Raw genomic sequence first — 13,333 nt, 5'->3', positions numbered from 1 at the left:
TGTTGTAACCCCTCCCGGAAGGCAGTCTTGTAAGAAGCTGACTGATGCACCGTGTCGATTGTGCTGCCCCCAGCCGCGGAGATCAAATCCTGGAGGTGAACTCGGTCAACGTGCGCCACGCCGCCCTGAGCAAAGTCCACGCCATCCTGAGCAAGTGCCCCCCGGGACCCGTTCGCCTTGTCATCGGCCGGCACCCCAACCCAAAGGTGAAGGACCTCACGCTGTTCTGAACGTGGGCGCGGCTGTTTGTCCAGCAGCCGTGACACACACATTACACTGGTGATACGCGCTCTTTGGGGAGACAGTCCCCTCAGCTGGGCATGGGAATCGGCCTGGGCCACACAGTGGCCAAGGTGACAGGGACACATGGGAAATGAATCATTGATCTGGACTTTGTCTTCACGTGCTTAGAAAAAATTTTCTATTTTTTTTTGGTTCTTTGTTTGTTTTAGAGAGAGTGGAAAGGAGGAAGGGTGGGGGGGAGAGAAAGGGAGGGAGGGAGGGAGGGAGGGAGGGAGATTGATTGGTTGCCTCCCACACATGTCTCGACTGGGCCGGGGATTGAACCTGCTTCCCAGGTATGTGCCCTTGAGCAGGAATGGAACCCACTATCCTTCCATGCACAGGCCAAGGCTCTAACCACCGAGCCACACTGGCCAGGGCACATGCTTAGAAAATTTTATTAGACAACTTCAACAATGTTATTGGTGCATTTAAAATGTGGTAGAAGGTAGCAGGGCTGGGCTCTGGTTAACCTCAGGTGGCCATGTGATCTCTGAGATACTTACCCTCTCTGGGGTTTCTGCATCAAGACTATCTGAGCATTAGACTGGATGGCTTGTCCAGGCCATGCCTAACCTGAGCAGGATACTTCTGTAATTAGGCTTAAGAGCCCACTAATGTTTTTTCAGCATTGATATCACTCTGTTGACCCATATTGAACTTGCAGATTATCGCAGCCCCTGTCTCCTTGGCCTCTGCTGTTACTTGGTTATCTCTTCTAAACTCATTTTTCGGCTGATTTTTTTCAGCTAATCACAAGACACCTCAACAAGTTCAATTCAACCCTCTTTGAACACTATATTTTGTTGTTTTGAGTACTCAGTGTAAAAATCTTTTAAAATTAGCTTGTCTCCAACATTGTCATCAGGTTGTATTTTACAATTTAATCTTTTCCTTCTAACAACTCAAAATGCTCATTGAGAACATTAGTTCTGTCCATGCCTGCATGTGTATTATTTGTAGTATTATTTGATTATATCCTAAACGACCCCAGACTGCAGTGCTTGGTGGAGTTGGATGCGATTCTAAGGATAAGAAGTCTGTGCCAAGAGACGCTGTGGGCCCTCTCATGAGCCATGTCTGAGGTTTCCTTAGGGCATTAACTTTGTGACGTCGTGTTTAGTGTCGCAGTGGTGTTAGCTGTTGCTCTGGTTCCCCCCAGTACCAGCAGTGCCCTCAGGCTGGACTCCATGCCTGGACCTGGGAGGGTGATGTCAGCCACGGTGCTTGGACAGAGCTTGTCATCAGACTGATCCAAAGTGAACTCCACTGCTTTTTTTCCAGATTGTTTCTCCTTGTCTACGTGCCTTCTCAAAAACGTCTTACGTAAAAACTTCTTGGATATCATCAATATAAAGTCAAGTCCTGCTTCTACCTTTTTTCAGTTTTTCTACTTGTCATTCCCTTTTTTCTCCATTCTCTTCTGTAGCCATGACACTTTCCCCTAACGTGTGCTGTACGTCATTTCCCTGCTGTCCCCATGGCTCTCTCTGGGTCACTTCTAACACTGTTTTGCATCGTGTTCGTAGCTAGAGCAGCCTCAGCTCCTTCCTCCAGGGTCTTCTCTAGGGTTCTACCACCCACATAGCCACTAGCACATCCCTCAGCAGCGTCCTAGAAAGTTAAGTTCTCAGTGGTTTGCAGTCTAATGCTTCAGGACACGTCTAACTTCAAATCCATTCCACCACAACACGGGTCATGATCTGTTCAGAGGCCCGCTTCTTCTCAGCCCAGAAGCATCTGCCTAATTTGCTAATACAGTCAAACAAACAAACAAAACAGCATTTCAGTGCAGAGCATAATGATCCAGATGGAGCAAGGTCTGCGATCATCCAACGTGCAGGTCGATTCACGTTTCTCCCATAGTAAAGTGGTCCCCCTGATGGTGTTGGAGAGAATGTCCAGCAAAACCCAGTTGCAGTAATTGTTTGGCTGAACCTCACGTTTCCTCCTAGGTAAACATGCTGTTCTTAGTTGTAACACCATACTTTATTTTTCTTCTGGTCAAGATTCCATTTTATGTTTAATGTATTTTTGTATCGTTTATCCCAGCATTTCATGCCAACAGTACATTTTGATACTGAATGTATGTGCTTCCTTAGTTTTCATGTTGTTCCAAGAGAAATACCACAAGGATTTTCTTTTCTTCTGTTTCTCATAACGACTGGAGCGGTGGCTGCCCGCTTGGGATTTTCAGACCCTGCAGGTCTAGACAAGCTGAGATTTGGACCCACTCGGTAGCAGCGTCTAGCTTATGTTAGGTAGAAGAAAGTCATGGAGGTCCATGTTTAACTGGTGCTGGGGCTCTCCGTGTGATTAGAATTATCCAGGAAATCTTTCACTGTTTCAAACCCCAGCCATGTTTTCCCACTCAGAAAAACAATTGCAAATATTGGAAGTCTAATATCAAGATAAAGTTGCAACTGCTGTTTTAGCTGATATTTTCCCTAGGTGATTTATACAAAATTACTCTCTGCTTTATGAAGGGGATGTGTGTGTGCCTGTGTGCATGTATGTGTACATATTTTATTTCCTATACGTGACGTGATTATGGTTCAATGTAATGCTGAAATATTTATTTACTTAAGACAAATTGCTATGCTTATCCAAATATAATTTATACTGAATGTTATTTTAGTATACAGAATTATCATTCTAAGTTTAAAATATTCTTACCTTTATAAACTATATAAGTAATGTAATTGTCTTTTAAAACATCTCATAGTTGAACATCTATCAGGCTTTTAAAAGACAGTTTGAATAACAACTTGTGGGGGGGAAAAAAATCTATGAACTTACCTGGATACCAGTAAATACAGAAAGAAGAATTATAAAAATCACTGTTTTGAAAACTTCATTATCATAATTGATTCAGGCAAGAATAACCAGTGATGCTAAAGCCACTGAGTGAAAATATATTGGGGAGCAGAATATTGACATAGTTTCAAACTATCTCCTCAGAGATTACCCATTAATGACCAAAAACAGGAAAAAATGCAGTGGAGAAATCTGTTGAACTCCATCCCAGTCAAGTGACCAGACTTATCACCAATTACAAAACACACTGACCCTGAGGGTCTCTGCGATGCACTGAGAAGGAAACAAGTTTTATAGTTTTTCTGCCAAAAATGCATAGTCTAAATCTAAGCTTGAAGCAACTATTAGACAAATCCTTCCAGGGTTTAGATTGGCCTCATTGCTTCCAAAATATCAGTATCATGAAAGACAAAGGCTCAGAATTCCTTTTACTTAAAGGAGACCAAAGAAACGCCACTAGATCGTGAATTGAATTTTGGATTGCCGCCCCCCCCAAAAAAATCCAAAAAGTGTAACTATGCAGAAACGTTGGTCAGTGACAGCCCACTGAAGGTCCACCAGATAAGCGGCTTGCACAGAATGTCAATGTTACGTCGCTGTGCACAGCATTTAGTCCAAGTGACATTTTTCCCCCGGCGAGATGTAGCTGATGGAAGAACTGAGTATTGATTCGCATCCTCGGGGAAAACCCTCCTCTGCGCGCGGGCTGGCGTCAGACTCCCGGGGGCCCCCTCCAGGCTGCAGACGCGCTTTGAGTCGCGTTTCTGAAGGAGACTGTTAGGACCGTGGGCTAAATTGGAACATGAAACGTGTGTACAGCGGACAGTCGTTCGTATCAACATCAGATTTCCTGAATTTGGTAATAACGCCAGGGCTATTTAAGAGAACATGCTTGTTTTTCGGAGCTACATGGTCAGATGTGTACGGGTGCAGGGTCATGATGTAAGCCCAAAATCGTTCAAAGTTTAGGGAAAAAGAGTGAGACTGAGTGGTTCCAGAGAGAGGCAGAGGTGAGCATTGCTCTTGATTGCTTTGCTGAATGAACTTGGGCGCCAGCTGAAGGTCTTGTGTTGACCATGTCGTTTCAAGCGGCCTGTTAACCCAGCTCTGCGTCTTGTGTGCCCTGAGCGCTGGCTCCCGAGGACAAGCAAAATCCCTCGCCCTCTGGTTTCCCTCTTTGTGCTCAGTGCCCGCCTCTGTTTTGAGCTACTTTTTATTGGGGGGAAAAAATAAAACCATCTAACTTGTGCTTTCTGCTGAAAATCAGGTTTCCGAGCAGGAAATGGATGAGGTGATAGCGCGCAGCACTTACCAGGAGAGCAAGGAGGCCACCTCCTGCCCCGGCTTAGGTACTGTGACTGCACATTTTCATTCCACAGCCCGAAGCGTCCCATTCAGCTCCCCCAGCGCTCCCGGTGCCGGGTTATTGGATTCTCTGTAATTATCATGTTGGGCAGGAGTAGCTGTCAAAGAGATGCTATGCTTTCCCGAGAAAGCTACTTTTGATAGCTACAGTTATTTAATCTGCTTTATTAGAGTTCTGATCATGCATGTTTCTTAGACTCCTTGAAGATGATTTGCAAAATTTAGTTGGCAGCATTTGATGTGTTTATGTAAAACTCATCTGAAATGGTCTAGGCGAACATGAAGCGATACCAAGAGATCAGTTGTTTGGTACATCAGTTATTAGATGCAGAGTATATTATCCAAGAACCTGGGGTTTCTTGACGTGAATTAAAAGTTTCAACTTAAGAAAGGCAGCAGAGGCTGCAAAAATTGTGCTCTCCCGTTCTCACATGGAGAAGTTCAGGCAGAAAAGGACCAGGATAGTAAGAATTTCGTATGAATTTAAAACAGGAAGCATTGCATCGAGTCTTAAAAGGGATGCTTCCTATAGGCTGGAAACCTAAAGGGACTCTGCGAACATGTCTGAACTTGAGATATTACTGACGTTAGGATTGATGTCGGAAGGAAGAGGAACTGGGGCATGAGTTACTGGTTGTCAGAGGAAAAGGAAGGCATAGGAATCCTTGGAAACCATGAAATACCCTGATTATTTGCATCCATAATTAATATATTTAAAATTATGGCACAGCCACAATGGGCTCTTTATTCAACCAGCTCATTCTCCTGACCTGCCTGAAAGCTGTCCTCTCATACTCTCAGCACAGCCCCTCGATCATTTATAAAAGATGTTATTAAGCCATGATCCTCACGCCCAAGAGCTTTTGGCTTGTGGCTTATAAAGTCTCAATGCTGAGTCTTTTCACTCTTCAACTAAAATTAAAATAGATATTCAGCCCTCTCCCCAGCTGTTTCATGAGTTTCTCGGGCGGTGTCCCTTTGTTGGTTCATCCTTTAACCCACTCCACACATATTTCCCATCCAGGTGCAGTGCTGAACACTGTGGGGTCAGATCAGTGAGGGCCTCAGCCCTGTGCATAGTTAAAGAGTTGAGGAAAGGAGATGAGATGCATCCATTTATAATTCAGTTATACTATGTGTATAGGAATTGGTGTGTGAGGAGCATAAAATACTTTTGAAATTCAGAAGAAGTTACTCCCAACTGAGATCATCATGGAGGTGGTAGTACCCAAGTTAGGTCTTAAAGCATGCGCAGGACCTTGGGGTGGGACGGGATAGGGGTTGGGTTCCCAGGTAGACTGCACGCATGTCCATACCTGTGCACCTGGCCCGTCGGTGCTAGTCAAGCAGAGAGGGTTTTGTTTAATGTGTTTGGCTCCTTTTCTAGTTAAGGGTGTGAGCCTGTTTGTATGGATTGGAGCTTCATTGTTCTGACAATATGGTGAATTTTTCCCCCAACAGGTACCCCCTTGAAGAGTCCCTCTCTTGCAAAAAAGGTGAGTCAGAGCACACTGCCACCTTGCCCAGCTGGCCCCATGAACAAATCCCTGGAGCCCAGAAGTCCAATGTGAGGGCCCAGCCTGTACTTCTGTCCATGAGTCATTTGGTCACTTTACACAGGAAACAGCAACAGTGCTGATTTGAGAACAAGTATACAAATGTGTGTTTCTTTTATTAAATATTCATCCAGGAAAAGAACAGAGCAGCCAAATAAAAGAACTGAGCTGCAGTTTGAAAAACAGTTTTCAAAATGCTCCACAATAAGAGGGCCCCGGTTGGTTTTGAGGGGCCTGGGACTTTAAGAGGACGGTGGCATCTGTCCCAGCTGGCTGTCCCCAAGTCCCAGTGGGTCTGAGTGCAGGATCCGAGCTCCCCTGTGTTCTGTTTCATCAACACGCTGAACCAGTGGCTTGGAATTTCATTCTGTTTTCCTATCTCTTCCCCGCTGTTTTTCCTGGGAGGGTTGATACAATGCTGCTGCAGCTTCTCTCATCATTGCCAAACGTTTCGCACACACAGAAATCTTAAAAATTGTTGTCTGGCAGCAGCTGTGGTCCTTTGATTCATTAAATGTTTAATTGAGCCATCCTAAAGTAAATGGAAGTGAGTGTTCGCTGTCACAGCTGTTTCGAATGACCATGGATTAGAACAAACTGTTCTTGGAAAGATAGGAAGTAATTACTGCTGAAAATAATCCGCTTCTGGTGCTTCCAACATCTTCTTCTTCGACAGGACTCCCTGATCTCCGAATCCGAGCTCTCCCAGTACTTTGCCCAAGACGTCCCAGGCCCCTTGTCAGACTTCGTGGTGCCCGGCTCCGAGGACGAAGACCACACGGGCAGTGGCCGCGGTGCCCCCGAGGACGGCGGCCTGCCGCCCAGCGCCTCCAGTAAGCGACGCCTGCTCTCCCGCTCCGGCCAGGCCGCTGTACAGAGTCTCACGGTGCTCTGATACGAAGGGAGGAATGGAAACCAGGCCCCTGGCTGAGTACAAGCCACCCTCCCAGCCTGACTAAATTCAGAGCTTACTGTTGGAAAATGCAGCCCACAGTTCATGGCCACGCACTTCTGCAGGAAACGGGCTGACTGCACGCTCTCTACCGAGCGGTGAAGGTGGCCGGACCCCACCGCCCTCAGGGGCTGTGTACATAGTGGAGTTTTGGAATTGATGGCATCAAAGGATTGGCACCCTGATGGCCTGCTTTAGGGGAATCCTAGCCAAATGCCAGGCCCTTCCCTCCCCAGACCCTGATTCTTTTTAGAAAGCAGTGAGTGAAAGACTCTGAACTTGGAGGAGACGGGTGATTAATCTCATTGGTTGTCTTCTCAATGTAATATGAGAAAATGAGCAGACATGAGCCGTCCTGTATCTCAGACTTACTTCTGCTGGTGTGGCTCCTTTTTTATTTTATTTCTAACGTGTGAACAAGAAAATGCCTGTCTTAGGCAATGATCACCCTGCCTCGCTTGGAGCAGCTGGTGAGCTTACTCTAGTCTCATAGAAGCATTTCAAGGTGGAAGCATGTGTCATTTTTCGCTGTGTGCAGCGAGATGTGTAGCGTTTGCAGAGCAGCCAGGCCTCTCTCCCCTTCCCGGGGTGGAACTGATTTATAGATTATAATCTCAGGCTCACTGTGCCCCACGCTCTAGGAGCTCACATGCCCTTCCATCAAGCCCCTCTCTCTCCAATGAAGGAGGGGCCGCAGGTGATTACAAGGCCCAGGCGTGGGGCACTTGTTGGTCCCCCAACATCATCCTCAAGAGGAACTCCAGCAACGCATTAGACATGCTGGATGGTGACAAATTATACATTTCTGTCCCTAGGCAGCACCTGCGTTTAAGTTAAACAATCCAGAAATTCAGGTACAAAAATAAGTAAAACACAAAAAGGGAGGCCAGCAGGAAAACACGAGGGGAGCTGGCTGGCTGCTCTGAGCTCTGTGCAGACCTCGAGAAGCTGTGTCGTTTAAGCCTGGCACCCAGTGGCCAGAGGGCATCCGAGGGCATCTATGAAGGCAGAAATGCTCAGGGGTTAAATTATAAGATCAGGCCAGACGGGGAAACTGTTTCATTTGACTTTTCTTTCCCCACCAGCTCGCAAGGAACCAGGAAAAGCCAGGGCCAACAGCCTCGTGTCTCTAGGAAGCCAGCGGGGCTCCGGGCTCTTCCACAAGCAGGTGACAGTTGCCAGACAAGCCAGTCTCCCTGGGAGCCCGCAGGTCCTCCGAAACCCTCTCCTCCGCCAGAGGAAGGTGGGCTGCTACGACGCCGACGCCAGTGATGAGGAATTCGAGGGCGAGGGGGACAGCATTTCCCTCCCAGGGACCCTCCCAGGTCCCGGCAGGCCTCTGACAGAGGACGACTCCAGGCATGCCTTGACCTCTTCCAAGGTCAGGGGTGTCAGCAACCAAGAGGAACATCCCCAGAAAACACTGGTCAGCAAGGCCTCCTCAGTGCCTCTCCTTGGCAGCTCATTGAGCTTAGAGAGTGTCCCAGGGGACTTGGGGGACACTCCTTCCCATACAGCCAACCTGCTGTCCTCCGCAGACGCCCCCAAGGGTGGCTCTGGCTGCTCGGGGAGAAAGGAACTGTCCGGATCCAGGAGTTCACCCAAATTGGAATACAAAGCCGATACGCAGAGTCTGGTGAGCACAGACAGCCCCAGTGCCCCCCAGCAGAAGAGCGAAAGCCTGGGGTCCAGGCACAAGCCGGTGGCCAGAGTGAGCCCCCACTGCAAGAGGCCGGAGGCCGCGGCTAGGCCCAGCAGCTCGGACACAGTAAGCCTGACTGACGGTGCTAATGACCCTCGTGGCCTGGATCCTGAAGTCCGGGCCCCTGCAGTCCAAGTGACCGTGGCTGGTTTCCAACCAGGTGGAACTGTGGGAAAGGTAACTGATGTTCTCGTAATTTCTTGGGATCTGAGTGGATATTGTGTGAATGAACACGGAGTGTGCCGTGAAGCACAGGGTCATGTTCCTGTGCAAGGATAATGATTGGGGAACTCTCTTTGAACAGCGCTCATTGCAGTACACTGACGGCTCGGGCGCCTGTTAATGCATCAGCAGGCTGCTGGGGCGTCCAGGTGTTGAGATCATTCAGCCAAAAGGCATAACCACTCTCTTACCTGCACTCGGGCGGGGCCTGTGGCTGAAGATGGAGCGCAGTGGGAGGTGAAGGAAAACCCTGGGTCTGGCCCCGGTTTCTCCACTGACTGGTTGGGTGACCACGTGAGGAAGTCACCGAGCCTTTCTGAGCCACAGTTGTCTGGCTGTGAAGTAGGGGTGCTGTGTGCCCTGATCAACTCATGGAGTTGGGGTCACCATCAGATATAGGGTAACAGTGATTATCTCCTGAATGAGCCTTATTTTTTTTTAAATTTCTACAGTGATTATGTGTAATTAAAGCTACTCAGACCCTTGTGAGTATCACATGAAAGAAACTTCTAGTGCCACCACAGGACATGCAAGTTATTATTATTTGTTACTACTTGGTTACACCTGTGTCAGAATGACCCAGAATTGTCAAACTGCTCGTTTTTAAAATTTTCAGAATACCTCCACTTTAGCAAGGAGAGAGTGAGAGAAATGAGTGTTACATACAATCTCAGCATAAATGGTTTCTGAGCTGAGAATCTGAGATGACGTGTGAGGCCGTATTTATAAAGATGTGTAGTAAAGCAGTTTATAGAAACATACATGTAAATAGACCCAGAAAATATAAAGTCATAAAAACTATACCAAACAGAAGGGGTTTTCTTCACCTTATAGGAAAAAGTAGAAATGCACATTTTTTTCCCCCTCCTAAAAAATTATTACCTCCAACTAGCACACGTGTTTTAAAATATAATATTCAGCTAATGGGTAAACCTTTTCTTTTCAAAAGTATTATTGGCTAGTTCTGGATAACTATAAAAAGCTAAATCGGCATTTCTAGTCATAATAATTTATATATATTAAAATAAGGGCTTTTGCCACTGTGAATTAGTATTCCCAGTACAAACTTTGAACAGCATTTAAAAATGCTTTGGTACAAAAGTTTTCTTTTAAAAATTTTAGTTGCAAAATTTTATTTTATTTATGCATGAGGAAGAAAATAGAATGCATTGCAATAAAGTATTTACTCTCAAACACTGGAAGCTAAAAAGAACAATTTCTTTTGGTAAGTGGGTTGTCTTCTGCTTTTATTTTAATACCTTTTTTAATTGAGAGGAAATTCACATCACCTAAAATTAACCATCTTAAAGCCAATGACCCAGTGGCACTCGAGGCATTCCCAGTGCTGTGTGGCCACCGCCTGTCCCGTCCAGAACTCTTCTGTTTCTATACTACATTGAACAGAAAATTAACTGACTTAAACCCAGTGTAGATGTCCCTCAGCAGGTAATTGACATTTTTACTGAATGATTTTTTAATCTTTTTTTTTTTTTTTTTTTTCACAAGAGCAGCTGAAAGCCCCTCTATCCCGTTTCACCCCTTTGCTCTGCTGCTACCTTTGGGCCACTCTCTGACTCTAACCCAGAGGGCAAATTTCAAATAAATCTGACTTAACTTTCTAGCAAGTTTGTTTCAAAATTTTTTACAATAGGTACTAGATAGAAGAAAGGAAGATAAAGTAATTGACACTTGACTAAAGTGAAATTCTGAAATATTAAATGTGTGTGTCGTTTATCCCGACTGGTCCTCCCCCTGCCTACCAAGCCCAGGGCCTGAGTTTACGGTCTTGGGTAGCGCTTTGCGATGGAATGTCAGTAACACCTTCCGTCTCTGTAGCCTTTTGTATGATGCATGTTGTTATTACAACTGTTACCTCATTGAATCATCTTTATTTAAAATCCTATGAGTTAGGGCTAGTCATCTCATCCCCACTTTTTTCCAATTTTTTTTTAATTGTGAAATACACATAACATAGTTTACCACCTTCACCATTTTTAAGTGTACAGTTCGGTGACATTAATAGTCATGTTTTGCAACCATCACTACCATCCCTGTCCAGAATTCATCTTGTAAAATGGAAACTATGCCCATTCAACAGTAAGTCCCCAATGCCCCTCCCCGTCCCCCTGGAAACCTCCGTTCTGCATTCTGTCTGTGATTTGTACTCTAGGTAACTGGCTTATTTCACTTAGCACAATGTCCTCAAAGCTCACCCAGGCTGTAGCGTGTCAGAGCTCCTTTCCTTTTTTGAGGCTAATATTCCATCATATCTTACCCATCGATGGACAGTTGCTTCCGTATTTTAGCTATTGTGAACATGCTTCCATGAACATGGGTGTACTAATATCTCTTCAAGACCCTGCTTTCAAATTGTGGGATATACCCAAAGTGGGATTGCTGGATCCTATGACAGTTTTTTTGGTTTTCGTTTTGAGGAACTTCCATTCTCCAAAGTGGCCACACTAATTACATTTCCACCAACAGTGCACGAGGTTCCAATTTCATCTCCTCACCAACACTTGTTATTTCTGCGTGTTGGTTTTTTTGTTGTTGTTGTTGTTTTTAGAGAGGGGGGAAGAGAGAGAGAGAGAAACATTGATTTGTTGTTCCACCCATTCATGCCTTCATTGGTTGATTCTTGTATGTGCCCTGCCTGGGGATCAAACCTGCATCTTTGGCATATCCGAATGACGCTCTAACCAACTGAGCTACCCTGCCAGGGCTCTGTTTCTGTTTTTTGATGATAGTCATCCTGATGACTATAAGGGGTACCTTATTGTGGTTTTGATTTGCATTTTCCTGATCACCCACATTTGAAAGTTGAGAAAGCTGAGGCTCAGGAAGAGTGACCAGACCATGCTATTTCTAGTGGACCTTAAACCCAGAGTCTGGTTCTCGTGGCTCCTAGTCCAGGGCTTTCAGAATTTCCCCAAAGCAGTCTCCTCTGTATGTGACGTCCTGGGGTGCTGACAACCTGAGAGCTATTGACAGTGACTTGCTATTGTCGTTTCTGCCAGGACACTCTGGGGAAGCTGACCATCGGGCATGGGCCCCACCCAGGTGCTGGCCACCTCCCAGAGAACCTGCCCGAAGCTGGACCAGACCAGGGGCAGCACCCTGGGACAGGTAAGATTATTTTATCATTCATTATGCTTCTAGAGGGGAGAGTAGAAGTTCCCCTAAAAATCATCCCATGTGGAGAATTGATTGTAAGGGGGAGAAAACTCTTACACAGATGAATGATATTTAAAAAGCTGCCTACGTCTCACAGCTTGACTGGATCATTGTGCCTAAACTCGTTCTAATTCCATGTATGATGCATGTGTTTACATTTGGCCGACACGCCTCACCCATTCTGGGACATGTACCTTAGAGACACGAGAGGAAAAGCAAGGGTTGCCCACCCGTCAGCACCTCCACGCTCAGCTTATGTGACATCAGGTGCACAGAGGTAAAGTTTAAAATCGATGTTTTTTTACCTCAAGCTCACACAGGAAATATTTGAGCAGCCTGCTGAGGGCAACGGGATGCTCCTGGGCCCGAGGGACCGGCGCTGGCCCTGGCAGGCCGTCCTGAGCGCCGATTCCAGTGTCAGCACCCCCGGAACCTGCTCTGGTTAGGAAGCAGCGCTGTACCCCCGGGTGCCGCTCACCTGGAGCGTCATCTGTAGAGGCTGCCGGGCCTCCTGCCTCACGATGGGCCATGACTGAGTCAACCCTCTTCCCATTAATGGGCATTTGAGGGGGGTTCTAAGTGAAGGATTTTGAAAGGCGACCTCAGGACTGCCCCCCATATAATTTATCTCCCTCGAATAAAACCCTTTTCAGTTACATACTTTGCAATACAGTCAGATTGCAAACAAAATTTAGGGTTTGCTCAGTGAATGAATCTGAACCTGAAAAGCTGCCTTTAAACCCCCTCCTGCCTCGTTGCTGCTTTTCTTCCCAGTTGGCACCAGCAGAAGCAAGACAGTCATGAAGGGGGCTCAGAGAGGTTGAGCAGGAGCCTATGGATTTGAATCTTGGCTCAGCCCTGGCTTCCCACGGGGGCCTGGGGAAGCCGTGGAGGGTGTCCACGTCCACGAGTGTCTCTGGCTAACCTGCTGTTGCCAGGCGCTCTGTACACGGAGGCCAAGTATTCGGGGTTTAGGTCGTGGTGTGGGCTGTGGAGCCAGCTTCCTGGGTGACCCCTGGCTGGGAACTCCGTGACCATGGGTACCTTGCTTACCCACTCCGTGCCTCAGTTCCCCACCGTTCCAATGCAAATGGTCACAGGGCTGGGAGGAAAATGAAGTGCGTGAAAAACTCTCAGCACAATGCGAAGTTCTAATAATTCTTGATGAGTGACACAGGAACTTCAGGAGGGAAAGAAATATGCAAGGTGATCTGTGGGGAAACATGGAGTCACTAGGACATTTGGGGGACACACCTCTCAAAG

The 13,333-nt window shown here is 46.6% G+C and overlaps 1 protein-coding gene across 1 annotated transcript in view; it reads left to right on the top strand.

Moving 5' to 3' along the window:
• The window catches only part of PDZD2 (PDZ domain containing 2), a 279,692-nt gene that overhangs the window by 251,915 nt on the left and 14,444 nt on the right, over positions 1–13,333 (top strand). The window contains exons 15-20 of the mRNA XM_087815323.1: positions 74–206; positions 4,367–4,448; positions 5,926–5,960; positions 6,697–6,853; positions 8,058–8,851; positions 11,914–12,022. Of these exons, the coding sequence (XP_087671449.1) occupies positions 74–206; positions 4,367–4,448; positions 5,926–5,960; positions 6,697–6,853; positions 8,058–8,851; positions 11,914–12,022 (1,310 nt within the window). The remainder of the gene's footprint in view (positions 1–73; positions 207–4,366; positions 4,449–5,925; positions 5,961–6,696; positions 6,854–8,057; positions 8,852–11,913; positions 12,023–13,333) is intronic.

This window comes from Miniopterus natalensis, chromosome 3, assembly GCF_054644295.1.
Source record: "Miniopterus natalensis isolate mMinNat1 chromosome 3, mMinNat1.hap1, whole genome shotgun sequence".
Classification (NCBI taxonomy): Eukaryota; Metazoa; Chordata; class Mammalia; order Chiroptera; family Miniopteridae; genus Miniopterus; species Miniopterus natalensis.
Note: the sequence above shows the minus strand (reverse complement) of the source record. Positions and strands in the feature narration are given on the sequence as shown.